Source organism: Anomaloglossus baeobatrachus, chromosome 4 (assembly GCF_048569485.1).
Source record: "Anomaloglossus baeobatrachus isolate aAnoBae1 chromosome 4, aAnoBae1.hap1, whole genome shotgun sequence".
NCBI classification, from domain to species: domain Eukaryota; kingdom Metazoa; phylum Chordata; class Amphibia; order Anura; family Aromobatidae; genus Anomaloglossus; species Anomaloglossus baeobatrachus.
The window spans coordinates 352,070,956-352,096,299 of record NC_134356.1 but is presented as its reverse complement, the minus strand read 5'-3'; the positions used below and the strand labels follow the sequence as shown (position 1 = coordinate 352,096,299).

At 48.2% G+C, this 25,344-nt stretch overlaps 1 protein-coding gene across 4 annotated transcripts in view; it reads right to left on the bottom strand.

The window, feature by feature from the left end:
• The window catches only part of BRD1 (bromodomain containing 1), a 97,171-nt gene extending 72,205 nt beyond the window's left edge, over positions 1-24,966 (bottom strand). For 3 of the 4 annotated variants that reach the window (XM_075345108.1, XM_075345105.1, XM_075345107.1), the window contains exons 1-2: positions 24,666-24,966; positions 15,401-16,774 (exon numbers count right to left, since the gene is read on the bottom strand). In XM_075345108.1, coding sequence (XP_075201223.1) covers positions 15,401-16,764 — 1,364 coding nt within the window. In that variant the 5' untranslated portion in view covers positions 16,765-16,774; positions 24,666-24,966. The remainder of the gene's footprint in view (positions 1-15,400; positions 16,775-24,665) is intronic. The other variant, XM_075345106.1, reaches the window with a different exon arrangement.
• Positions 24,967-25,344: the final 378 nt, after the last annotated feature.

Sequence of the window (25,344 nt, the reverse complement as noted above, 5' to 3'; positions counted from 1 at the left end):
TCTGTCATCTTCATCCTTTCTCGGCGTCGCTCCAGTCCCACGGTGCCATCTTGCGCCCATAACTTCTAACTTCCAGCCAGTTAGACGTTATGTCACAAGCTATGAATTCAAGTGTAGGAGACACAGAACGAGGCTCCCAGAGAGTTGTAACCTCTGTCAAGCTTTATAAACCACTGGTGCAGCCAGCAGGTCACAAAATTCTCATGTCCATCTGCTCCAGAAAAGGAAAAAAAAAAAAATCCTCATTGTGCTGGATCTGATTTTGATAGCAGGACGCCCACTGTGCATATTCATCACTAACCCACTGATATGAATAAGAGTATGATCCATGAATCGAATATATAAAAAAAAAAAAAAAAATATATGCATTTGTTCAAATCTTATATTTTTCTGTTGATAGCATGAAAGAAAAAAAAAAAAAACACACAACAACATAGAAACCTACCATTACTGGGATTGATTAGTATTCGGTTTTGTTGTGGGGGCCATTTTCATAAAACTGAAAATAAGAACCTTAACTACACTGGTCATCATCTTAGGCTACTTTCACACATCCGGTTTGAGCTCTGCGGCTCAATCCGGCTGTGAAAACTATGCAACGGATGCGGCGAAAACACCGCATCCTTTGCATAAAAGTTTTTACATGCGACCCGTCCGTTTTTTTCCGGTTGCGGCATGCTGCTGAGCATGCGCAGTGGAAAAAAACCGCATGCGGCGAGCGGATGCGGTTTTTTCCGCATCGCGCCGCATCCGGCCTCCATAGGTATGCATTGGAAATTGCGCCGCAGCGGCCGGATGTGGCGCGATGCGGTGTTTTTTGCCGGAGCAAAAAACGTTGCAGAGAACGTTCGATCCGGCTGCAGCATCGGCTAAATCTGCCGCATGCGGCAAAAACCGGACCGAACGCAAGCCCCTGCGGCACAATACGGCACTAATGTAAGTCTATGCAAAAAAAAAAACCGCAACCGGCGTTACAAAAGCCGGTTGCGGTTTTTCTGCAGAACGTCGTATTGTGCCGCAGAGCAAAAATCCGGATGTGTGAAAGTGGCCTTAGCATTTATTTCTGTATAAGTGGTCACTTTGAAGCCAATAAAGTAGCAAAATAGCAAGAAGTCTGCAAGTAAAAGCCAATTAGCACCTCCACTGCGTGAAAGCCCAGGCTTACAGGAATCTGTCACTAGGCTTTTGCTACCTCATCTGAAAGCAGCGTGGCATAGTCAGAGATTCTGAATCTGACGGTGTGTCACTTAGATTACTGGCTGCAGCTGTTCTGACACAATCAGAATTTTTAGGTGTAGTCATGAAGCAGAGTCTAGAGGACTGTCCCTGCCAGCACCAGGCTCTATAGAGATTGAAAACTTGCAGTGAATATACAATCAGATGAGAAGGCATACCAGACACATGAAATTGCAGTCTGAACGATAAAGGGTTTTTACTGCCAAAACAAACTTGGCAAAAAAAAAAAAAAAAAAAAATCGGACTGTGACGACACAGGCATGCCTGAACTTTGTCTTAACCCTTACAGCATGCTGGCTTCAGCTTATATAGCAGAAACCTGCTGAAAGATTCCCTTTAAATGCAATTCAACATTGCCTTGTGTGTCACAACTTTGCAGCCTTTATTATCTGCAGTCTGAATGAACTGGTTGGGGAAAGGCTGCTCATAACCACCTTTATGCACCTGTTCTGGACGCAGACAGCTATGCAGGGTACAGGGACAAATATCAGCCAGTTCATTTACTGCAACAAAACTATGGGATCAATTGGTGCCATTTAACTTTATCCTTGTTTCCCCTAGAAGCCACAGTTTGTCATTTCATATGTAAAACGCAGGCTTGGATGTGATGCAAAAGTATGCAAATACTAGCAGAATGCAGAGGCAGAAATCCACAGATTGATACAGTGAGTACGAAAAGTATTCAGACCCCTTCACATTTTTCATGGTTTCATTGCAGCCATTTGGTAAATTAAAAAAAAAAAGTTCATTTTTTTTCTCATTAATGTACACTCTGCACCCCATCTTGACAGGAAAAAAAAAAAAAAAAAAAAAAAAAAAACAGAAATGTAGACATTTTTGCAAATTTAGTAAGGCTAGTTTCACACTTGCGCTATTTTGACACAAACAGAATAGGTCAGTAATGTAGTACAGTTCATTTATTTACAGTGGAAGCGCGTTACTATGGCACGTGTGTGTGTCATGCAGTACCCGCTTGTGTCCACACGATGTCGCGCTTCCACTGTAAATAAATGAACTGTACTACACTAGTGACGGATTCCGTTTGCGTCAAAATAGCGCAAATGTGAGTGGGGCCTAAACAGGAAAAACTGAAATATCACATGGTCATAAGTATTCAGACCCTTTGCTCAGACACTCCTTCATTGGGGTCCAGCTGTGTTTAATTATACTGATAGGACTTGATTTGGAAAGGCGCACACCTGTCTATATAAGACCTCACAGCTCACAGTGTATGTCAGACCAAATGACAATCAGGAGGTCAAAAGGAACTGCCCAAGCAGCTCAGAGACAGAATTCTGGCAAGGCACAGATGTAGCCAAGGTTATAAAAGAATTTCTGCAGTACTCAAAAGGTTCCTAAGAGCACAGTGGCCTCCATAATCCTTAAAAGGAAGACGTTTGGGACCACCAGAACTCTTCCTAGACCTGGCCATACAGCCAAACTGAGCAGTCGTGTTAGAAGAGCCTTGGTGAGAGGTAGAGAAGAACCCCAAGATCACTGCGGCTAAGCTCCAGAGATTCATTAGGGAGATGGGAGAAAGTTCCACAAAGTCAACTATCACTGCAGCTCTCCACCAGTCAGATCTTTATGGCCTGACGGAAGCCTCTCCTTCGTGCAAGACATATGAAGGCCTGCATAAAGTTTGAAATAAAAAACACAAGGACTCCCAGACTATGAGAAATAAGATTCTGTGGTCTGATGAGATGAAGATAAAACTTTTTGGCGATAAATCTAAGCAGTATGTGTGGTGAAAACCAAGGGGGGGGGGGGGGGGGGGGGGAGTTTTAGCTGCAAGGATGGGACGACTGGTTGCAATTGAAGGAAAGATGAATGCGGCCAAGTACAGAGATATCCTGGAAGAAAACCTCTTCCAGAGTGCTCTGCACCTCAGACTTGGCCGAAGGTACACCTTCCAACAAGACAATGACCCTAAGCACACAGCTAAAATAACAAAAGGAGTGGCTTCAGAACAACGCTGACCATTCTTGACTGGCCCAGACAGAGCCCTGACCTAGACCCAATTGAGAATCTCTGGAAAGACTGGAAAATAGCTGTCCACCAACATTCACCATCCAACTGGAGAGGATCTGCAAGGAAGAATGGCAGAGGATCCCCAAATCCAGGTGTGAAAAACTTGTATCATTCCCAAGAAGACTCATGGCTGTAATAGCTCAAAAGGGTGCTTCTACTCAATACTGAGCAAAGGGTTTGAATGCTTATGACCATAGGATATTTAAGTTTTTCTTGCTTAATTTGCAAAAAGATCTCCATTTGGTTTTTTTCTGTCAAGATGGGGTGCAGAGTGTAAATTAATGAGAAAAAAGTGAACTTTTTAGAATTTACCAAATGGATGCAATGAAAGTGAAAAATGTAAAGGAATACTTTCCGCACCCACTGCATATAGGTTTGTGGGAAGAAGGCAGACATGTTCTACATGACAGCTTGTCTTTAACTGTCCTGGGACAATCACAGATAATGGCCAGACTGTAGGACAACTATAGACTAGTCCGTAAAAAGGCTCGGTTTGGTGATCCAAGAGCAGCCGAATGGTGTCCTCTTTAGATCTGCAGAAAGCCCAGGAAGTTAATCTCCAGATTAATGAAGAGAGATTCTTAGCACAAAAGTGCAACTGTATTTTTGGACAGTATTTGCAAATGTCTGGTCATCTCACTTCAAGCCAGTCTACATACTAGAGTGGAGGAACACAGACCCCCATCTCCGCATCCTACAAAAGATGCAGCACTCATGTACAGCCAAGGTGACACGTGCAAGGCTTTAGCATCGTGTTGGGACTGCATTTTAAGTACATCTACAGGTTAATCACATGGTCGCTTATGAATTCATTTTATCATTTATACAAATTTATCAAACAAACAGGTAACCTAACATCCACTTCCCCCAACTTGTTTTATCGATTCAGAGCCTTCAAAGATCCAGAGTCGACGAAGTGTTGCATTTGGGATTGTATGTTCTGTCGAAAGGACCCATACACATATACCCAAGTCACTATGACAAGGAGTTGTCAGATATAAAACATTTTTTATTTATTTTATTAGAAGGCATGGAGGAGCTTAGAATAAACACTGGTGGCATACTCACCATCCTGCATTCCACAGATAAAGAGCAGGCTGCTCCGGAAGTGAGGCCTGCTGTGTTTAGAAACCAGAAAGCAAAGGCTGCAGCAGGTATAGGACCAGAAGAGTAGGGCAGAGAAAGACCAGATGAAGTGTTCATCTAGTGACCTGACTGCTGCAGCCAATCACAGGCTACAGCGGCCCTGTAACATCTAAGAGTGAGCATCTCTTCCAAAAACAGTATTCGATTCGTAGAAGGAACTTCTTATGCACATTAATGCGTTAAAGGGATATTCCCATCTCCAAGATCCTTTCCTGATATGTAGTAGGTGTAATAAGGCTACTTTCACACTTGCATTGAACGGTATCCGTTGCATTGCGTTGTGTGACGGATGCAACGGATGTGTTGCATTTAGTGGCACAACTGATGCAACGGATCGTACAAAAGAAGGGAATTTTGTTTACTTACCGTAAATTCCTTTTCTTCTAGCTCCAATTGGGAGACCCAGACAATTGGGTGTATAGCTTCTGCCTCCGGAGGCCACACAAAGTATTACACTTTAAAAAGTGTAACCCCTCCCCTTCTGCCTATACACCCCCCCGTGCATCACGGGCTCCTCAGTTTTGGTGCAAAAGCAGGAAGGAGGAAACTTATAAATTGGTCTAAGGTAAATTCAATCCAAAGGATGTTCGGAGAACTGAAGACCATAAACCAAGAACAATTCAACATGAACAACATGTGTACACAAAAGAACAACAGCCCGAAGGGAACAGGGGCGGGTGCTGGGTCTCCCAATTGGAGCTAGAAGAAAAGGAATTTACGGTAAGTAAACAAAATTCCCTTCTTTGTCGCTCCATTGGGAGACCCAGACAATTGGGACGTCCAAAAGCAGTCCCTGGGTGGGTAAAATAATACCTCGGTAATAGAGCCGTAAAACGGCCCCTTCCTACAGGTGGGCAACCGCCGCCTGAAGGACTCGCCTACCTAGGCTGGCATCTGCCGAAGCATAGGTATGCACCTGATAGTGTTTCGTGAAAGTGTGCAGACTCGACCAGGTAGCCGCCTGACACACCTGCTGAGCCGTAGCCTGGTGCCGCAAAGCCCAGGACGCACCCACGGCTCTGGTAGAATGGGCCCTCAGCCCTGAAGGAACCGGAAGCCCAGAAGAACGGTAGGCTTCAAGAATTGGTTCCTTGATCCACCGAGCCAAGGTTGACTTGGAAGCCTGCGACCCTTTACGCTGGCTAGCGACAAGGACAAAGAGCGCATCAGAGCGGCGCAGAGGCGCCGTACGAGAAATGTAGAGTCTGAGTGCTCTCACCAGATCTAACAAGTGCAAATCCTTTTCACATTGGTGAACTGGATGAGGACAAAAAGAAGGTAAGGAGATATCCTGATTGAGATGAAAAGGGGATACCACCTTAGGGAGAAATTCCGGAACCGGACGCAGAACCACCTTCTCCTGGTGAAACACCAGGAAGGGGGCTTTGCATGACAGCGCTGCTAGCTCAGACACTCTCCGAAGTGATGTGACTGCCACTAGGAAGACCACTTTCTGCGAAAGGCATGAAAGAGAAATATCCCTCATTGGCTCGAAAGGTGGTTTCTGAAGAGCCGTTAGCACCCTGTTCAGATCCCAGGGTTCTAGCGGACGCTTGTAAGGAGGGACTATGTGGCAAACCCCCTGCAGGAACGTGCGTACCTGTGGAAGCCTGGCTAGGCGCTTTTGAAAAAACACAGAGCGCCGAGACTTGTCCCTTAAGGGAGCCGAGAGACAAACCCTTTTCCATTCCGGATTGAAGGAAGGACAGAAAAGTGGGCAAGGCAAATGGCCAGGGAGTAAAACCCTGATCAGAGCACCAGGATAAGAAGATCCTCCACGTCCTGTGGTAGATCTTGGCGGACGTTGGTTTCCTGGCCTGTCTCATAGTGGCAATGACCTCTTGAGATAACCCTGAAGACGCTAGGATCCAGGACTCAATGGCCACACAGTCAGGTTGAGGGCCGCAGAATTCAGATGGAAAAATGGCCCTTGAGACAGCAAGTCTGGTCGGTCTGGTAGTGCCCACGGTTGGCCCACCGTGAGATGCCAGATCCGGGTACCACGACCTCCTCGGCCAGTCTGGAGCGACGAGGATGGCGCGGCGGCAGTCGGACCTGATCTTGCGTAACACTCTGGGCAGCAGTGCCAGAGGAGGAAATACATAAGGCAGTTGAAACTGCGACCAATCCTGAACTAATGCGTCTGCCGCCAGAGCTCTGTGATCTTGAGACCGTGCCATGAATGCCGGGACCTTGTTGTTGTGCCGGGACGCCATTAGGTCGACGTCCGGCTTCCCCCAGCGGCAACAGATCTCTTGAAACACGTCCGGGTGAAGAGACCATTCCCCTGCGTCCATGCCCTGGCGACTGAGAAAGTCTGCTTCCCAGTTTTCTACGCCCGGGATGTGAACTGCGGAGATGGTGGAGGCTGTGGCTTCCACCCACAGCAGAATCCGCCGGACTTCCTGGAAGGCTTGCCGACTGCGTGTGCCACCTTGGTGGTTGATGTATGCCACCGCTGTGGCGTTGTCCGACTGAATTCGGATCTGTCTGCCTTCCAGCCACGGCTGGAACGCCTTTAGGGCTAGATACACTGCCCTTATCTCCAGAACATTGATCTGAAGGGAGGACTCTGGCTGAGTCCAGGTACCCTGAGCCCTGTGGTGGAGAAAGACCGCTCCCCACCCTGACAGACTCGCGTCCGTCGTGACCACCGCCCAGGATGGGGGCAGGAAGGATTTCCCCTTCGACAACGAAGTGGGAAGAAGCCACCACTGAAGGGAGGCCTTGGCTGCCCGAGAGAGGGAGACGTTCCTGTCGAGGGACGTCGACTTCCTGTCCCATTTGCGGAGAATGTTCCATTGAAGTGGACGCAGATGAAACTGCGCAAAAGGAACTGCCTCCATTGCTGCCACCATCTTCCCTAGGAAGTGCATGAGGCGCCTCAAGGGGTGCGACTGGGCTCGAAGGAGAGATTGCACCCCTGTCTGTAGTGAACGCTGTTTGTCCAGCGGAAGTTTCACTATCGCTGAGAGAGTATGAAACTCCATGCCGAGATATGTCAGTGATTGGGCCGGTGTCGGTTTTGACTTTGGGAAATTGATGATCCACCCGAATCTCTGGACAGTCTCCAGAGCAATATTCAGGCTGTGTTGGCATGCCACCTGAGAGGGGGCCTTGACAAGCAGATCATCTAAGTAAGGGATCACCGAGTGTCCATGAGAGTGTAGGACTGCTACCACTGTTGCCATGACCTTGGTGAAGACCCGTGGGGCTGTCGCCAGGCCGAAAGGCAGTGCCACGAACTGAAGGTGTTCGTCCCCGATGGCGAAACGCAGGAAGCGCTGATGCTCTGGTGCAATCGGCACGTGGAGATAAGCATCCCTGATGTCGATTTATGCTAGGAAGTCTCCTTGGGACATTGAGGCGATGACGGAGCGGAGAGATTCCATCCGGAACCGCCTGGTTTTCACGTGTCTGTTGAGCAGTTTTAGGTCCAGAACGGGACGGAAAGATCCGTCCTTTTTTGGCACCACAAACAAGTTGGAGTAAAAACCGTGGCCCCGTTGCTGAAGGGGAACAGGGATCACCACTCCTTCTGCCTTCAGAGTGCTCACCGCCTGAAGAAGAGCCTCGGCTCGCTCGGGGGGAGGAGATGTTCTGAAGAAACGAGTCGGAGGACGAGAGCTGAACTCTATCCTGTAACCGTGAGACAGAATGTCTCTCACCTATCGGTCTTGGACATGTGGCAACCAGGCGTCGCAAAAGCGGGAGAGCCTGCCACCGACCGAGGATGCGGTTTGAGGAGGCCGAAAGTCATGAGGAGGCCGCTTTGGGAGCGGTTCCTCCGGCGTTCTTCTTAGGATGTGACTTAGACCGCCATGAATCGGAGTTCCTCTGACCCTTCTGTGGCCTGTTGGACGAGGAGAATTGAGACCTGCCCGCGGGCCGAAAGGACCGAAACCTCGATTGTACCTTCCGTTGTTGAGGTCTGTTTGGTTTGGACTGGGGTAAGGATGAGTCCTTTCCCTTGGATTGTTTAATGATTTCATCCAATCGCTCGCCAAACAGGCGGTCGCCAGAAAATGGCAACCCGGTTAAGAACTTTTTGGAAGCAGAGTCTGCCTTCCATTCACGTAGCCACATGGCCCTGCGGACTGCCACCGAATTGGCGGATGCTACCGCCGTACGGCTCGCAGAGTCCAGGACAGCATTCATGGCGTAGGACGCAAACGCCGACGCCTGAGATGTTAAGGACACAACCTGCGGGGTAGAGGCACGTGTGACTGCATTAATCTCAGACTGACAAGCTGAGATAGCTTGGAGTGCCCATACGGCTGCGAATGCCGGAGCAAAGGACGCGCCGATAGCTTCATAGATGGATTTCAACAGGAGCTCTATCTGCCCGTCAGTGGCATCCTTGAGTGATGCACCATCTGCCACTGCAACTATGGATCTAGCCGCCAGTCTAGAGACTGGAGGGTCCACCTTGGGACACTGAGCCCAACCCTTGACTACGTCAGGGGGGGAAGGGATAACGTGTGTCCTTAAGGCGCTTAGTAAAGCGCTTATCTGGAAACGCTCGGTGTTTCTGGACTGTATCTCTGAAGTCGGAGTGATCCAGAAACGCACTCATTGTACGTTTGGGAAACCTAAAATGGAATTTCTCCTGCTGAGAAGCTGACTCCTCAATCGGAGGAGCTGGGGGAGAAAGATCCAGCACCTGATTGATGGACGCTATAAGGTCATTTACTATGGCGTCCCCTTCAGGTGTATCCAGGTTGAGAGCGGCGTCAGGATCAGAGTCCTGATCTGCCACCTCCGCTTCATCCTCCAGAGAGTCCTCCTGCTGAGACCCTGAGCAGTGTGATGAAGTCGAGGGAAGCTCCCAGCGAGCCCGCTTAGGCGGTCTGGGACTGCGGTCCGTGTCGGAGACCTCACCGTGGGACCTATGAGTCGCCCCAGGAGCACTTTGCTGCTCCAACCGAGGGGGGCCTGGGGTCAATGATTCAACAGTGCCCGGGGCCTGTGTTACCGGTCTGGACTGCAAGGCTTCTAGTATCTTAGCAGACCATTTATCCATAGACTCAGAAAGTTTGTCAGCGAATACTGCAAACTCCGTCCCTGTCACCTGGACAGTGGCAGCAGGTGGTTCCACCTGGGCCACCAGTGGCAGAGGCTCCGGCTGAGTGAGTGTCACAGGGGCCGAGCATTGCACACAATGAGGGTAGGTGGAACCTGCAGGTAGCATAGCCGCACATGAGGTACAGGTTGCAAAGTAAGCCTGTGCCTTGGCACCCTTGCTTTTTGCGGACGACATGCTGTTGTCTCCTCTGAGTGCAATCAGAGAGGGTATATAGCCAAAAACAAGCAGTGCGGCCGTACAGAGTAAATGTATAGAATATAAGCATATAAATATACACTTCGGCACCCAGGGGGGCCAGCACCTAGTAACAGGTGCGGCTTACCGACCGCCCGCAGCGGTTGTGTGACCACCAGATTCCCTGCCTGGGCCTCCCAGAGCTGTGTCTCTCCTCTCCAGCGTCAGAAGTGCTGATAGGAATGGCTGCCAGTGTTCTGAGGGGAGGAGGGAGCCGTGGGCGTGCCTCAGAAAGTGCGGGAATCTGGTGCCCCACGGTGCTCAGTGAGGGGGGAGGAGGATACTAAGTATGCTCCAGCCCTCAGCGCTGACGTCCAGTGCAGCGTCCCGCCCTTCCCCTGACTGGCAGGCCCGGGAGTATGCGGTACTAGGCCGCAAAAGCCGGGGAGTAAAGTTATCAGCGCGGCCGGCAAGCAAGTGCGGTCAGCGCGGTAGTCCCGGCGCACTAAAACACCCAGCAGCTGCTGCAGCGTGCATAACACAGGCGCTCTATGCGCCGTCCCCAAGGGGACACAGAGTACCTCAGAGTAGCAGCCTGTCCCTGACGATACCCGGCTCCTGTCCAGCAGATTCCCCCAGGGGCTGCGGAGGGAGCACGGTCCCAGTGCCTGGAGACCGGTTAGGATCCCACTTCGCCCAGAGCCCCTAAGGGATGGGGAAGGAAAACAGCATGTGGCTCCTGCCTATGTACCCGCAATGGGTACCTCAACCTTAACAGCACCGCCGACCAGAGTGGGGTGAGAAGGGAGCATGCCGGGGGCCCTGTTATGGGCCCTCTTTTCTTCCATCCGATATAGTCAGCAGCTGCTGCTGACTAAATTGTGGAGCTTGCGTGCATGTGTGCCTCCTTCGCACAAAGCATAAAAACTGAGGAGCCCGTGATGCACGGGGGAGGTGTATAGGCAGAAGGGGAGGGGTTTACACTTTTAAGTGTAATACTTTGTGTGGCCTCCGGAGGCAGAAGCTATACACCCAATTGTCTGGGTCTCCCAATGGAGCGACAAAGAAACAACAAATTTTTTTTTTCTTCTCAGTTTTACCGGCGGCAGACTATTGTGAACCATCAGCTGATCGCTCACAGCAGCAGAGAATGTGTGCGGGGGGCGGAGTGCGGGGTGGATGGCCGCTAAGCGGGGCCATGGCGCTGGAGGACGTCAGTGCCGAGGGGACTGCATCGCTGGGGAAAGGGGTGTGCGTGTGTGTGCGTGTACACATGTGGACTGCGGGAAGGGGCAGAGCCGAGCGGGGAAGTGTCAGCCTCTCTGCACATGTAGCCAGGGTAAATATCGGGCAACTAAGCAAAGCACTCTGCTTGGTTACCCGATATTTACTTTTGTTACCAGCGTACACCGCTTAGCTCTGGCTTCTTGCACCCGTAGCCAGGGTAAATATCGGGTAACTAGGCAAAGCACATTGCTTAGTAAGTCGATGTTTACCCTGGTAACGTGTGCAGGGAGCCAGAGAGAGCATGCGCAGCGAAATCCTATGGATTGCGCTGCTCAAAAACGTTACATGCTGTGTTCCTTCCGCCGGGCAGAAGTAACGCAGAGTCGCCCAGCGGAAGCAGCGTAGGTCCATCACTCAAAATCAGTCGTCCATACAAGTCTATGGGAAGCAGCGGAATCCGTTAACGGACTCCGCTGGTTTCGAAAACGGCGGATTGCAACTGAAGGAAAACAACGCAATTGTGAAAGTACCCTAATAATAATATCACCAAATACCTCCAATTAGAAATGTAATAAAGGTCTCCTGATTGTAGCCATGTTTCTTATCTCAAATGCAGGGCACTGTAGCTTAGATATCCATGGTTATCACGAGCAACTGTCACTATGAGTGGCCGTAACCATGGATACCTAAAAGCTGCAATGCCCTGCACATGAGGTAAGACACATTGCTATATCAGGAGAACCATACTACATTTCTAATAGAAGGTATTTGCGAATATAATGCTTACTACATATTGGGATAGGATCTTGGAATTAGGAATAGCCCTTTAAATTCAATAGAATCTAACCAGCAATTGTGGGTACTGAACCACAAAACAAATTACCGTGGAGATGAATACCAAGCGTAGTAAAGTAACTCACTACAGAAAAACACCTCCTGATGCATATGAAGGCTCCGCTCACCCCATGCTTTGTGTATATCAGTAGATTTCCTCATCAGGATTCAATAGCCAAACAGCACCCGCTAGGCAACTACACAATTAATCCTTTTTGCACCTGTACATTAAAGTGCAGCTGGCTGTGTTACCTACAGACAATGCAACCCTCAGAGCTCAGGATCAATAATGAAGTAGTAATAGAATGCATTTAAAGCAGATCTCAGCAGATTTCATAAGACAAACTGCATACACTATTACATAGATCGTAGGTCTGGTGAAGCTGCTGTACTTACTCCTGAATGTATAATCTGGATATTAAAATTTAAGGAGTCCAGCTAGTGTGAGAGAATCCAAAAGTATTAAGTCTATGCCCAACCAACCTGACCGCTGCAGCTTGTACGGAGCTGTGCGAGATCTCAGTAGCAGGGAAGAGGGACACTGAGAAGCTGTCAATCAGGCAAGGTGCGTGGAGACTGAAAGCTTTCCTAAAAGGATTATAGAGCCAGTCTGACAGTTATCACAGTAAGTAAACCAGCCTCATCAAGGCTAAGTGATGCAATAATAAATGCAGTTTGTATTGAGAAATCTCATGATAGAGCCCTTTTAAGTTACTCCCACACACATTTTTGTACATACTTTATTATATCTTTACATGGGACAACACTGAGGATATGACACTCTGATACAATGTAAAGTATTCAGTGTACAGCTTGTATAACAGTGTAAATTTGGTGTGCCCTCAATAACCCAACACAACCATTAATGTAAAAAATGTTGGCAACAAAAGTCAGTACACCCCCAAGTGAAAATGACCAAATTGCGCCCAAAGTGACAAAATTTGGTATGGCCACCATTATTTCAAGCACTGCCTTAACTCTCTTGGGTATGGAGTTCACTAGAGCTCCACAGGAGTAACTGGATCCTCTTTCACTCCTCCAGGATATCAGAGCTGGTGGATGTTTGCGACCTTGTGCTCCCCCACCTTCTGTTTGAGGATTCCCCACAGACGCTTAATAGGGTTTATGTTTGGAGACATGCTTGCCCAGTCCAGCACCTTTGCCCACAGTTTCGTTAACGAGACAGTGGTCGCCTTGGAGATGTAAAATATTGGAATATTGCCCTGGAGCCCAGTTTCCGAAATAAGGGGGATCATCCTCTGCTTCAGTATGTCAATACATGATGGAATTCATGGTTGCCACAATGAACTGTAGCTCCCCACAGCCAGCAGCACTCATGGAGCCCAAACCATGACACTCCCACCACCATGCTTGACTGTAGGTAAGAGACACTTTTCTTTGTACTTCTCACCTGGTTGCCACTTCACACTATCCGAACAAATACGTTTATCTTAAGGCCCAGTCACACTAAACAACTTACCAGCGATCCCGACAACGATACAACCTGATAGCAACTTACCAGCGATCCTTAGGAGGTCGCTGGTGAGATGTCACACTAAGCAACGCTCCAGCGACCCCCACCAGCAACCTGACCTGGCAGGGATCGCTGGAGCGTCGCTACACGTGGAAGCATGCTGCGCTTGGTAACTAAGGTAAATATCGGGTAACCAACCCGATATTTACCTTGGTTACCAGCACGCACCGCTTAGCGCTGGCTCCCTGCACACTTAGCCACAGTACACATCGGGTTAATTACCCGATGTGTACTCTGCTACGTGTGTAGGCAGCAGGGAGCCGGCTTCTGCGGACGCTGGTAACCACGGTAAACATCGGGTAACCAAGAAGCCCTTCCCTTGGTTACCCGATATTTACCTTCGATACCAGCGTCTGCCGCTCTCACACTGCCAGTGTCTGCTCCCTGCACTCCTAGCCACAGTACACATCGGGTTAATTACCCGATGTGTACTCCAGCTATGTGTGCAGGGAGCTGGCACTAACAGCTGAGAGCGGCGGATGCTGGTAACGAAGGTAAATATCGGGTAACCAAGGAAAGGGCTTCTTGGTTACCCGATATTTACATTGGTTACCAGCGTCTGCAGAAGCCGGCTCCCTGCACATTCAGTTGTTGCTCTGTCGCTGTCACACACAGCGATGTGTGCTTCACAGCGAGAGAGCAACAACTAAAAAATGGCCCAGGACATTCAGCAACAACCAACGACCTCACAGCAGGGGCCAGGTTGTTGCTGGATGTCACACACAGCAACATCGCTAGCAACATCACTGCTACGTCACAAAAGTTGTTCCTTAGCAGTGATGTTAATTAGTGTGACAGTACCTTTAGTCTCCTCAGAACACAGGGCATGATTTCAGTAATTGATATCCTTAATCCGCTTGTCTTCACCAAACTGTTTGTGGGATTTCTTGTGCATCAACTTTAGAAGAGGCTTCCTGATCTTGGATGACAGCCATGCAGACAAATTTGATGCAGGGTGTTGTACATGGTCTGAGCACTGAGCCTAACTCACCATACCTTTACCCTCTGCACCAGTGCTGGCAGCACTCATACGTCTACTCTGAACAGAACCTCTGGATTTAACGCTCAGCATGTGCACTGAACTTCTTTGGTTAACTGTCAGCCTGTTCTGAGCAGAGCCTGTCTTGTTAAACCACTGTATAGTCTTGGCCACAGTGCTGCAGCTCAGTTAAAGGGCGTTTGCAATCTCCTTATAGCAATTCTTTTCAGATCCTCAGAGAATTCTTTGCCATGAGGTGCCATGTTGAACTTCTAGCTTTACAATTTGCCAAAAGGCAACTAAGTCCCTACACTGCAGACTAATTAATATTTAACTTAATTCATTTTAAAATAATATTTCATGGACACACAGAAAAAGGTAAAAACACTAAGTGCTATGATCTAAATTAGATGTCCTATGCAGTAATTAGAGCTGTCAGTTCTCAACCTCTCCTCTGGGTCCACTCCAATTATAGCCACAGTATATAATGCTATATGTACATTTTTTCTAATGATCACAGCATTTGCAGTTTAAAATCCTATCACCAGCCTCCCCAACATGTCTCACCACACTGGCGTCAGCAAGGGGCAGAGGCTAATTAACCCTACACTGACTAATAGAACAAGTTTCTTTAAGTCATGCTGAACTTCCAGTGACCAGTATGAGATTATATGAGAGAACATAGTTTAAAAGCACACCTGCTCCTCATTCACACCTGAGATCTTGTAACACTAAAGAGTTACATGGCACTGAGAGGGCATATGGCTAATTGGGCACAATTTGGCCATTTTCACTTAGAGGTGTACTCACTTTTGTTGCAAGCTGTTTAGAAAGTAATGGCTGTGTATTGAGTTAGAGAGCACACCATATTTACAGTTTTACAAGCTGTACACTGACTACTTTACATTGCATCAAAGTGTCATATCTTCAGTTTAGTCCCAGAAAAGATATATAAAAATAGATACAAAACTGAAGGGTGTACTCACTTCTCATATACTGTCCCATAAAAATGTGTCCAAAAAGGTTAATACTGCATTAATAAAGAGGACCAGTCACCTATAAAAGCAGAAGTTTTCAGCTGAACACCACTTATGGGTAAGACCCATGTACCAGGCAGAATCGTGCGGCATTACCACAGTGCACCTCCTCTTACCTCTGCAGTGGAATATCGGGTACACTGACTGTTGGTACCACTGTACAGGTTTCAGTCACTGCTTTTTTGGATTTCTTAGCTTTTTTCCTCACTTTTGACGATGACCTCAGGGATTTATCATTGCCTTTCCTACAAATCCCATTTTTGGATTCCGGCTCCTCATATATATTTAGTGGCCTCCTGACACACCCTGAAGGCGTATGAGCATCACAGTACGCAGTCTTTTTTACAGTGAACGTTGGGCCAGTGACAGTCAATTCCTTCACAGGCTCCATCCGCATGTATAGCCCAGCCTTCTGAGCACAGGTGACATGAAACGCGGTATAGCAGTTAGCCTTATGGCACTGAATGCAGGCACCCACACCTTTTTTCTTGCAGAGGTAACAAGTTAATTTCCATCTAGCTGGGGGAATGTTCCGAACGCCGTCAATTGGTTCAATAAAAACTGTATTTGCAAACCCTACTTCCGGTATCCATAGAGCACAGACAACATGTCCCCATCGGTCATCGTCAGTCTTTTTAAAGGCACCTCCCCTGTTTGGGCACAATACGCACTCGATAGCTGTACTACGTGACTGTAGACAATGCCTGCATAGCCACTGTCCTTCTGGTATGTATGGCACACCGTAACACTCCTGATGTACTGCTAAATTACACATATCACAAAACAAGATAACATTACTGTTCTGACATTCACCATCCATGCAAATACAACACACCGCATCCTCGTCGATTAATGACTGCTGGTCACCCTGCTTTTGGTTTTCAAAGTATGATTCTTTTTCAAATCGGTCCATGAGAAATTCAAAGATGTCTTGAGACACTAAGGAGAAACCCTCACTTTTCCTTTTCTCATTTATCATTTCCAACCAGGCATAATCCTCCTCATCCATGTCATATTCCACTTCTTCATCCAGCTCTTCGGAGGACTTTTCCTGAAATGTGTAGTATGCAGCAGACCTACTGGGAGCAGATGGGGGGCTACATTCTATGACACGGACTTTAGGCTCTGGAAGAGTGCTGGTGGTGGCATGGCCATGGGTGGTCGGAAGAACTTCACTTTTCTTTTTTGCCTTGCAGACTTTGTGCCTTTTAGACCGCAGACAGACTTGGGGGGGCTGCTCGCTGTTTTCCTTATTGCTGTTGCATTCACTCATTTCTTGAGCAGTGGGGTCATCGTCAGAAATAATATCTAGAGGATCAAATATACTTATTCTGTGCAAGCGTCCTTCGATTTCAATCTCAACCATTCTCTGCGCCTGGGCATATGTCAAGGTCTCTCGAGTAGGGGAATGTTTAATACTACATGGTGATGTAGAAGTTCTGGGGGCAGACACCCTATGCCAACGGCCTTTTCGCCTCATCTTGGGAAATCTAAAACAAAAAGGAACAGACGTCAGTCAAGAAATAATAGCATTAGAGGCTTCTTTTTACTTTATTAGCATACGTTTTGGTAAAAGGACGATTAATCAATTGTAGTAATTCACTGAGCGGATATTGAGGCCCACCCATGACATAACATACCCTCTAAGAATGACTCCGACTATATGCAAGCATAATCAGAATACGGGGCAGGGAAAGTATGATATTCCAATATGTAGAGGAGAATAAGATAACAACCCACCCTAGCAGCCGCTTATCACATGCTGGAACCAAAATCTGGTCTGTTAGGCACGATCATTACTTACACAGACATCTGCCAGAAGATTAGAGCTCCTACAGGTTAGTCTGCAGATCTGCCGAAATCATCAGAATACAATCATTTCAGGTATCAAATACAGACCAAATATCAGGGGTAAGCACATAAATCCATTACCCATAGAGGAAGAAGGGAAGCTGAAATATCAGCCATGTATTTCTGACATCAAAGCTGCTACTTTTTATAGATGGAGCAGTCTAAGGATTTCTGACAACCAAGTGTGCAAGCATATAATTATGGAACACGCACCAATACAGGACATGACAAGCTGAAAGCAGAAGTGCAGCTCATAAACATGGTCAGCAGGTCCGCACAACAGTCATACAATCAATATTGAGAGATTCCCACCACATCTGGGTGGTCTTATGGAGCTCTGTGGTGCCTAGGTAAAGTGTGCACCACCACAGCCTGATTTGCTAGATTGCCATGCCAATTCACATGCATTCAACCGATCTGACCTCTACGTGTGAATAGAGCCACACTGCCCCGGTACATAACATGACATTAGCTCCATGGCGGAGCCTGACATTATGTGGCACTACACCGATTAGTGAGTAAAGTTAGAGGAATAATCAGTTACTGTGCTGCATTTTTCTCACACCTTAGAGCTGTGGATCACATCCATACACTTCGTTTACCCCCGAAAATAAAAAATGCAGAGTATTAATTTATAGTGGTCAGTAAAGATGAGTGGATGGTGAGAGCAACTGAGGTCTACAATACAGGTCAGTGTTCTCTGCCCATGGGAGGTGTGTGAGTTTCCTGACCTTCCAGGTCCCCTGGGTCATATTAGGATTCGCTGTGGGCTGCACAGATGACGTCACACCAGGCCGGTGAATCGAACGCTGAGCCTAGGAGCACGGAAGGCAGAGAACTGACCGATCCGCTCATCCGTACTGACCAACCCTTCTCTCCCTGACTGAAAATAGAAAAAGAAGTTTCCAGCGCCAGGAATAGATTACAAATCCTTTTTTATTGATAATAAGGTAATAAAAATCCAGCAGATACCATAATAGATGTCAGAAAGATGGCAGAACATGATTGCAACCAGCAGGTCAGTCCTTGGTGAGCTGGACTCTCCCTTATCTTCTTCTCTCCCTGACCTTACATGTCAGGAGACCCCCATACAAAATTAAAGGGAACCTGTCATCAGAAATTTAGCTTGAAACCTAAAAGTTTCCCCCTCTGCAGCTCCTGGGCTGCATTCTAGCAAGGTTCCTGTACTTTTGTGGCCCCTTTTAAACCAAATTAAATACTTTATAAACTTGTACCTTTTGCTATGTAAATTTTGTAAATCGTCCATGGGGGCGGGCTCTCTGCTGACCGTTGCTGTTCCTGCAGCACATTGACGCAGTCCCCCCACGCTCCATTTCATCCATCAGGACGCCGCCCACTGCGCCCGAGGTGCCGCCCACGCCAGGATCGCTGGTGACGTGTGTCACAAGCACGAGGTTATGGGCGGCGCTGTGATTGTATCGCAAGGGCCCGCCTATAATCTCGTGGACGCGCTTTCCCCCACTGCCTCCAGTGTTCTGCGCAAGCGCTCGCCGGCCAAATGACCCGATGTCACTTCCTTCCCATCTTACCCTGCAGCAGGGCAAGATGGGAAAAAGAGGTGACTTCGGGTCATCTGGCCGGCGAGCGCTTGCGCAGAACGCTGGAGGAAGAGGGGAAAGTGCGGTCGCGAGGTTATGGGCGGCGCTTGCTGATGACACTCACAGCACTGCCCATAACCTCGTGCCTGCGCAAAACGTCACCAGCGCTCACACGTGCACACAGTGCACAGTCCCGCTACAGTCGCACAGCGCATGCGCGGGACCACGGGCACTTGCGATGCAATCACAGTGCCGCCCATAATCTCGTGCTTGTGACACAAGTCACCAGCGATCCTGTCGTGGGCGGCACCTCGGGCGCAGTGGGCGGCGTCCTGATGGATGAAATTGAGCGTGGGGGGACGGCGTCAATGTGCTGGAGGAACAGAAACTGTCAGCAGAGAGCCCGCCCCCATGGACGATTTCCAAAATTTACATAGCAAAAGGTACAAGTTTATAAAGTATTTAATTTGGTTTAAAAGGGGCCATAAAGTACAGGAACCTTGCTAGAATGCAGCCCAGGAGCTGCAGAGGGGGAAACTTTTAGGTTTATAGCTAAATTTCTGATGACAGGTTCCCTTTAAACACTCGCGCAATCCCTCTGAAATCAGCACATTCTGCTGACTATCATATAGATACAGGCAGTAAAGCCTGTGTACCTGCATTATTTGCTTTTATTTTCATCATATGGGTAGGGCTCGGCATCCTTCTAACTTCTCTTTTTATCTGTGATATCACTGTGAAATAGGTTACATTTTCCCCCCTCCAGTTTTTACATTTTATTCTGATGAGAGAGAGTATATAATATAAAAATTATTAAATATTATATATACACACACACATACATATACACACATAACATATACACACACACCACTATATCCTAGGAGGACCAAGAACCGAAAGACATCACAGAGCAAACTCTGCACATTGGGTGATGTTTTTCAGCCACCTCTAAGGCCCTGTGCGCACAGTGCAGTTTTTGAGTTCTTTCTGCAGTTTTGGATGCAGTTTGTTGCTCTAAACTGTATGTCTCTCCTCCCAGCAAAGACTGAGAATTCAGAAAGGCTGTGGGCACATTGTTTCTTTTTTCCTTGCAATTTTGGTTGAAAAAAAAAAAAAAAAGAAAAAAAAAAGCAGCATGTCAATTCTTTATGCACTTTGACCTGCATTTTTCCATTGAATATAGTGATAAAATGTACGGGGGGGGGGGGGGGGGGAACGCACCAAAAACGCATGCGTTTGTTGGCAAAAGGTGCGCTGTTCACTGAAGAAACAAAACTGCAGCATGCGCACATACATTAAGCCTAGTTTTGGTTTGCACTCCATAGAAATCTAGTTAGATCTGCAGCTGGAGTCACACTTGCATGTGACTTGCACAAGTGCAATGGGAAAAAATCTTGCATTGCACTCAGCCCCATGGTAAAGGCCCCGTCACACACAGAGATAAATCTTTGGCAGATCTGTGGTTGCAGTGAAATCATGGACATATTGTTCCATTTGTACACAGCCACAAACCTGGCACTGATTGTCCACAATTTCACTGCAACCACAGATCTGCCGCAGATTTATCTCTGTGTGTGAGAGGGCCTTTAGCCAATGCTGTAGCTCAGATCTGCGTGTTTTTCCTCAGCCGTAATCAGTCTGAGGAGTGGGGGGGGGGGGGGGGGAATCGCAACATGCAAGTGTATGGGTGCGAGAGAAACATCGGACTGCACTCGGATGTTAACCAATATACGCACAGGCCAACAATGGAGAGGCTAGGGAGATTAACCCGTCCCTTTCCTCCACAGCGCCCGCAGCTGTGACCCAATCACAAGATCGGGTCACAGTCACATGACACTCGCAGCAGAATGGGAGACAAGGGTCATTAGCATATTACATCGGTTGCTCTCGCTTCTTATGTCATACGCTGATGTGACTCCGGCCTTAATGTGTAGTATGGGCTTGGTATGGCGGCAATTATGATCAGTTATAGTAACAATCAGTGCTTAAAATGAGTTTTCCTACTAACAAAGTTCACCTCAATCAATAGATCTTGAAATATAAGGTTGCACAATTTGATGTTTACATTTTTTTTCCTGATCTGAGATATATAACAATATGTGTGCCCCTGCCGTGTACTGTGTAATGGTCGTGTCTGACCGTTCTGGGACATGGTCTAATCATACCACAGCTCCTGAGCTGGGGAGTATGCAAAAGATAGTATACAGACATTACAGCACTTTTTTTTTTTTTTTTTTTTTAAAAGACAGGCAGAGAAATGTTTTACCTCACAAAAAGGAAATAAGCTGTGATCCTGTGCTGTAATGTTTGTATACTCTCCTCCTCCCTGACCCAGATTCTGTGGTATGATCAGACCATGTCTCTGTACGGTCAGACACGGCCATTACACAGTACACATATATAAGATCAGCTCAGCACAGGAACATTTTTTTAAAAGAAAAAAAACTATCCAATTGTGGAAATTATTATTCCAAAATTTGATAAAATCAACTTAGGGAAATCCCTTTAACTGGACCCATCACTAGGCCAATAGTGGACAGTTTTTCTCTTAATTTATTCCCACCGTTCCTCTGTGTATTCATTTCTTTTCTTCCTATTTCAGAAATCCACCATACGGGTCCAGCAATAGTGGCCTTTTTATTTACTGCTAATTTTGACGGTCTTCACAAGGGGGTGCTCATAGGACTCTCTGGGGACGTGTCTTTACCAAGAGCGTGGTGCTCATAGGACTCTCTGGGGACGTGTCTTTACCAAGAGCGTGGTGCTCATAGGACCCTCTGGGGACGTGCCTTTACCAAGAGCGTGGTGCTCATGGGACTCTCTGGGGACGTGCCTTTACCAAGAGCGTAGTGCTCATAGGACTCTCTGGGGACGTGCCTTTACCAAGAGCGTAGTGCTCATAGGACTCTCTGGGGACGTGGCTTTACCAAGAGCGTAGTGCTCATAGGACTCTCTGGGGACGTGCCTTTACCAAGAGCGTAGTGCTCATAGGACTCTCTGGGGACGTGCCTTTACCAACAGCGTGGTGCTCATAGGACCCTCTGGGGACGTGCCTTTACCAAGAGCGTGGTGCTCATGGGACTCTCTGGGGACGTGCCTTTACCAAGAGCGTAGTGCTCATAGGACTCTCTGGGGACGTGCCTTTACCAAGAGCGTAGTGCTCATAGGACTCTCTGGGGACGTGGCTTTACCAAGAGCGTGGTGCTCATAGGACTCTCTGGGGACGTGTCTTTACCAAGAGCGTAGTACTCATAGGACTCTCTGGGGACGTGGCTTTAGGCTATGTGCGCACTAGAGCAAAATACCCGCAGATTTACCCGCGGATTTGCAGCGGAAATTTCTTGAGAAATGTCTGCAATCTTTGTGCAGACATTTCCCATGAAATTCTATGAGAAAAAAAAAAAGCTGTGCGCACTGGTGCGGATTTTTCTCAAGAAAGTTTCTTGAGAAAAGTTTCTCGAGAAAGTTTCTTGAGAAAATGAACATGTCCATTAAATCCGTAGGTATCCCGCGGATTTCTGCAGTACAGACTGCAAAAATCCGCAGGGAACCACCCGCGGGAAAATCGCGGCAAATCCGCGGTAAATCCGCGGCTAATCCGCGGCTAATCCGCGGCTAATCCGCGGCTAATCCGCGGCTAATCCGCGGCTAATCCGCGGCTAATCCGCATGCGGTTTTGCCGCAGATTTTTTCCGGAGGTCAGCAAATCTTTCACTCCCAGAAGTTTCTCGAGAAGATTTTCTCGAGAAACTTCACATCTCTAGTGCGCACATAGCCTTAAGCTGCTTTGTATTATAACACTGTTGGTAAAGACCATAAGAATTACCACTAAATAAAAAGGCCAAGGTCTGTACCTTGTATGGTGGATTCAAAGAAAAAAAAAAAAAAAAAAAAAAAAAAACCATTCACTTTTCACCTTATGACAAGTCGTATTTAAATAGAAGAAAGTGATCGCTTCTTAAAGGGAACCAACCAGCAGGATTTTCATTTATAAACTAAAGCCAGTGCTATACTAGTGCTAGGATGCTGAGTGTAAGCATAGCTTTTGTTCCAAGATTGGATGTTTTATTTCAGAAATGTGCAAGTAAAGTTATTATACCAATGAACTGCTGTTCGATTGACAGGTGCAACAGGGGCAGGAATATGTGGGTCGGTCATGCTATCTATTCCTACCCCATCTGTCTGCCTGCGCTAGAATTAATGTCAATGATGTCGACAGGGGGAGGAAGGCGGTCAGGAATAGATGGCAAAACCCAACCCACATTCCCGCCTCAATTGCACCTGTCAATCAAACAGCAGTGCATGTCTTTAACTTTACTTGCATATATTTCTGATATAAAACATCCAATCTCAGAACAAAAGCTATGCTTACATTCAGCATCCTAGCGCCAGTATAGCACTGACTTTTATATATAAAAATCCTGAAGGTTGGTTCCCTTTAAAGCCCTTTCAGATGTCTGTGCAACATGGCGTGTGCACAAACCAGAATGCATGGACTGGCTGCGGCTCTCCCAACCAGAGCGTGAGAGTTGCATATATTTCTGAGGCTATCATGCTCACGTCAGGTGACCCCCGGCCAGTCTGTTGCATTGTGGTCTGTGCACAGACGGGCCACAGGCCTCCTGTGCTGAGAGTGATAGCCTCATAGAAATATATGAAGCTGTCATGCTCTGGTAGGGAGAGCCACAGCCAGTCCATGCATTCTGATCTGTGCACAGACTGGCCACAGGCCTCCTGTGCTGAGAGTGATAGCCTCATAGAAATATATGGAGCTGTCATGCTCTGGTAGGGAGAGCCACAGCCAGTCCATGCATTCTGATCTGTGCACAGACTGGCCACAGGCCTCCTGTGCTGAGAGTGATAGCCTCATAGAAATATATGGAGCTGTCATGCTCTGGTAGGGAGAGCCACAGCCAGTCCATGCATTCTGATCTGTGCACGGACGTCTGAAAGAACCCTTATTGCAGTCATAATTGATGTCACTAGTAAAGTGTGTCCAACACTTTCTATTAGAGGATGGTGGGTGGATTCACAGGGCTGCGGTCCATTGGCCAGGTGAGTAGTGTGTGACCGCTGCACAGGAGGTCCGAGGCAATCTGTGTGCATGAGAGCAGGGATACTGGGTGGTGCGGTGGTAGGCCTCCAGTCCAGCAGTCACAGGTTGCTGACCTGAGCGATGGACTGGGGGTCTGCTTACCAAGTACATAAGACGGGAGGTCCGATGCCTGTACTTATGGAAACGGCCATCACGTATTATCAAAGCTTGGAAGCGTTATGTCTTCCCTACTATAAGCCCAGCACTGATAGTAGCTCTGGACAGGCTAGAGGCCTCAGAGTGATCAGACAGCCCCCTCCAGGCTGTGGCAGCAGGGGGCACAGGGCAGTGTGATCACAGGAGCCCTACACTTATCACAGCAGTGTCCACAATGCACATCATTCAGAAAAGCTGCACAATCCTTAGTCTGACACAGCCAGCTACACTGGAAGGAAACCCAAGCACTGAGGGGGGCATAAAGCATGCATGCTATTACCCTCTGTTGTCAGCCAGTCCAGCAGTGTCTGCCTCGGTCACTGGTGTATTGGCACCCTGCGCCTTTAAGGCCGTGCAGCCGCACACCACACCACAGCGCTGATAGGCAGCTCACTCATGTTTGGTTACAACACGCAGGCTGAGAGGCCGGCCCCCCACGGGACAGAAAGAGTTAAGGGTCCCCCCCAAACTTGGGCCAGAAGCCAGCCCCGTGACGTCACTGCACCAAACACTTTTCCCGGGCCCGTTCAAATCAATGGGTGGCCGTTAGAGGGCCGGGAGCGGGGGCAACGGCGACAGGGCGCTGCAAACATGGCGTCCAACAAAACAAGCGCACAAAGCAGACACAGGAGGCCGGGAGCCGCGGACCTTCCCTGACGCCGGCAGGAGATGGGGGAGGGCTCGGCAGTGTGCAGGGCCGGGAATGGGCGCCGTTACCTCAGGACAGCGAGCAGGCGGCTGGCAGTCGGGGGAGCGTCTAATGGCGAACGACCGTTTTCCCAGTCTGGCCGCGAACTGTGGCCACCGCCACGGAGTGATCACAAAAGCTTCCCCTCCTCTCCAGACCTTCCGGTTGTGACTCCCTCCCCTCACCAGACGAGTGGAGGAGGAGGGGCCCCGGAATCCGCCGTGCGCCGCTCTCCTCGGATCCGTGCGGACGTCCTGGCCTGTCCCCGGGTGCACGCGCGGCGGCCGCGGCTCGGCCCAGATTCTTCCTTTGAAGCAAACAATGCGGTTTCACCACAACGCGTGCCGCCCCTCTCCGCTGGACACACGTAACGGCGTGACGTACGCTACGTGCCGCCATGCTAGGGGAGGCAGACGTCCTGCCCTGACCAAAGTGTTGTCATGGCAATAGGGGAGCGCAGATGCTTCTCAGCTTGAGTCAGACCCCTCCCTCAGGCTGATGCGCTGGATGTGTAATTACAGTGTCAGTGTGCAGTGATGAAAGTTACCAGCTAGTGTAGATCCAAAAATACAGCGGCACTCTGAAGTCTTATAATGTGCAAACATTCAATATATAAAATTGGTATTTGATTATTGCTACAGCCTACAGAAACTAGATAAAAAAATTAAAAACTGAACTCAAATTGACCAATTCACGAGAGCCCAACAG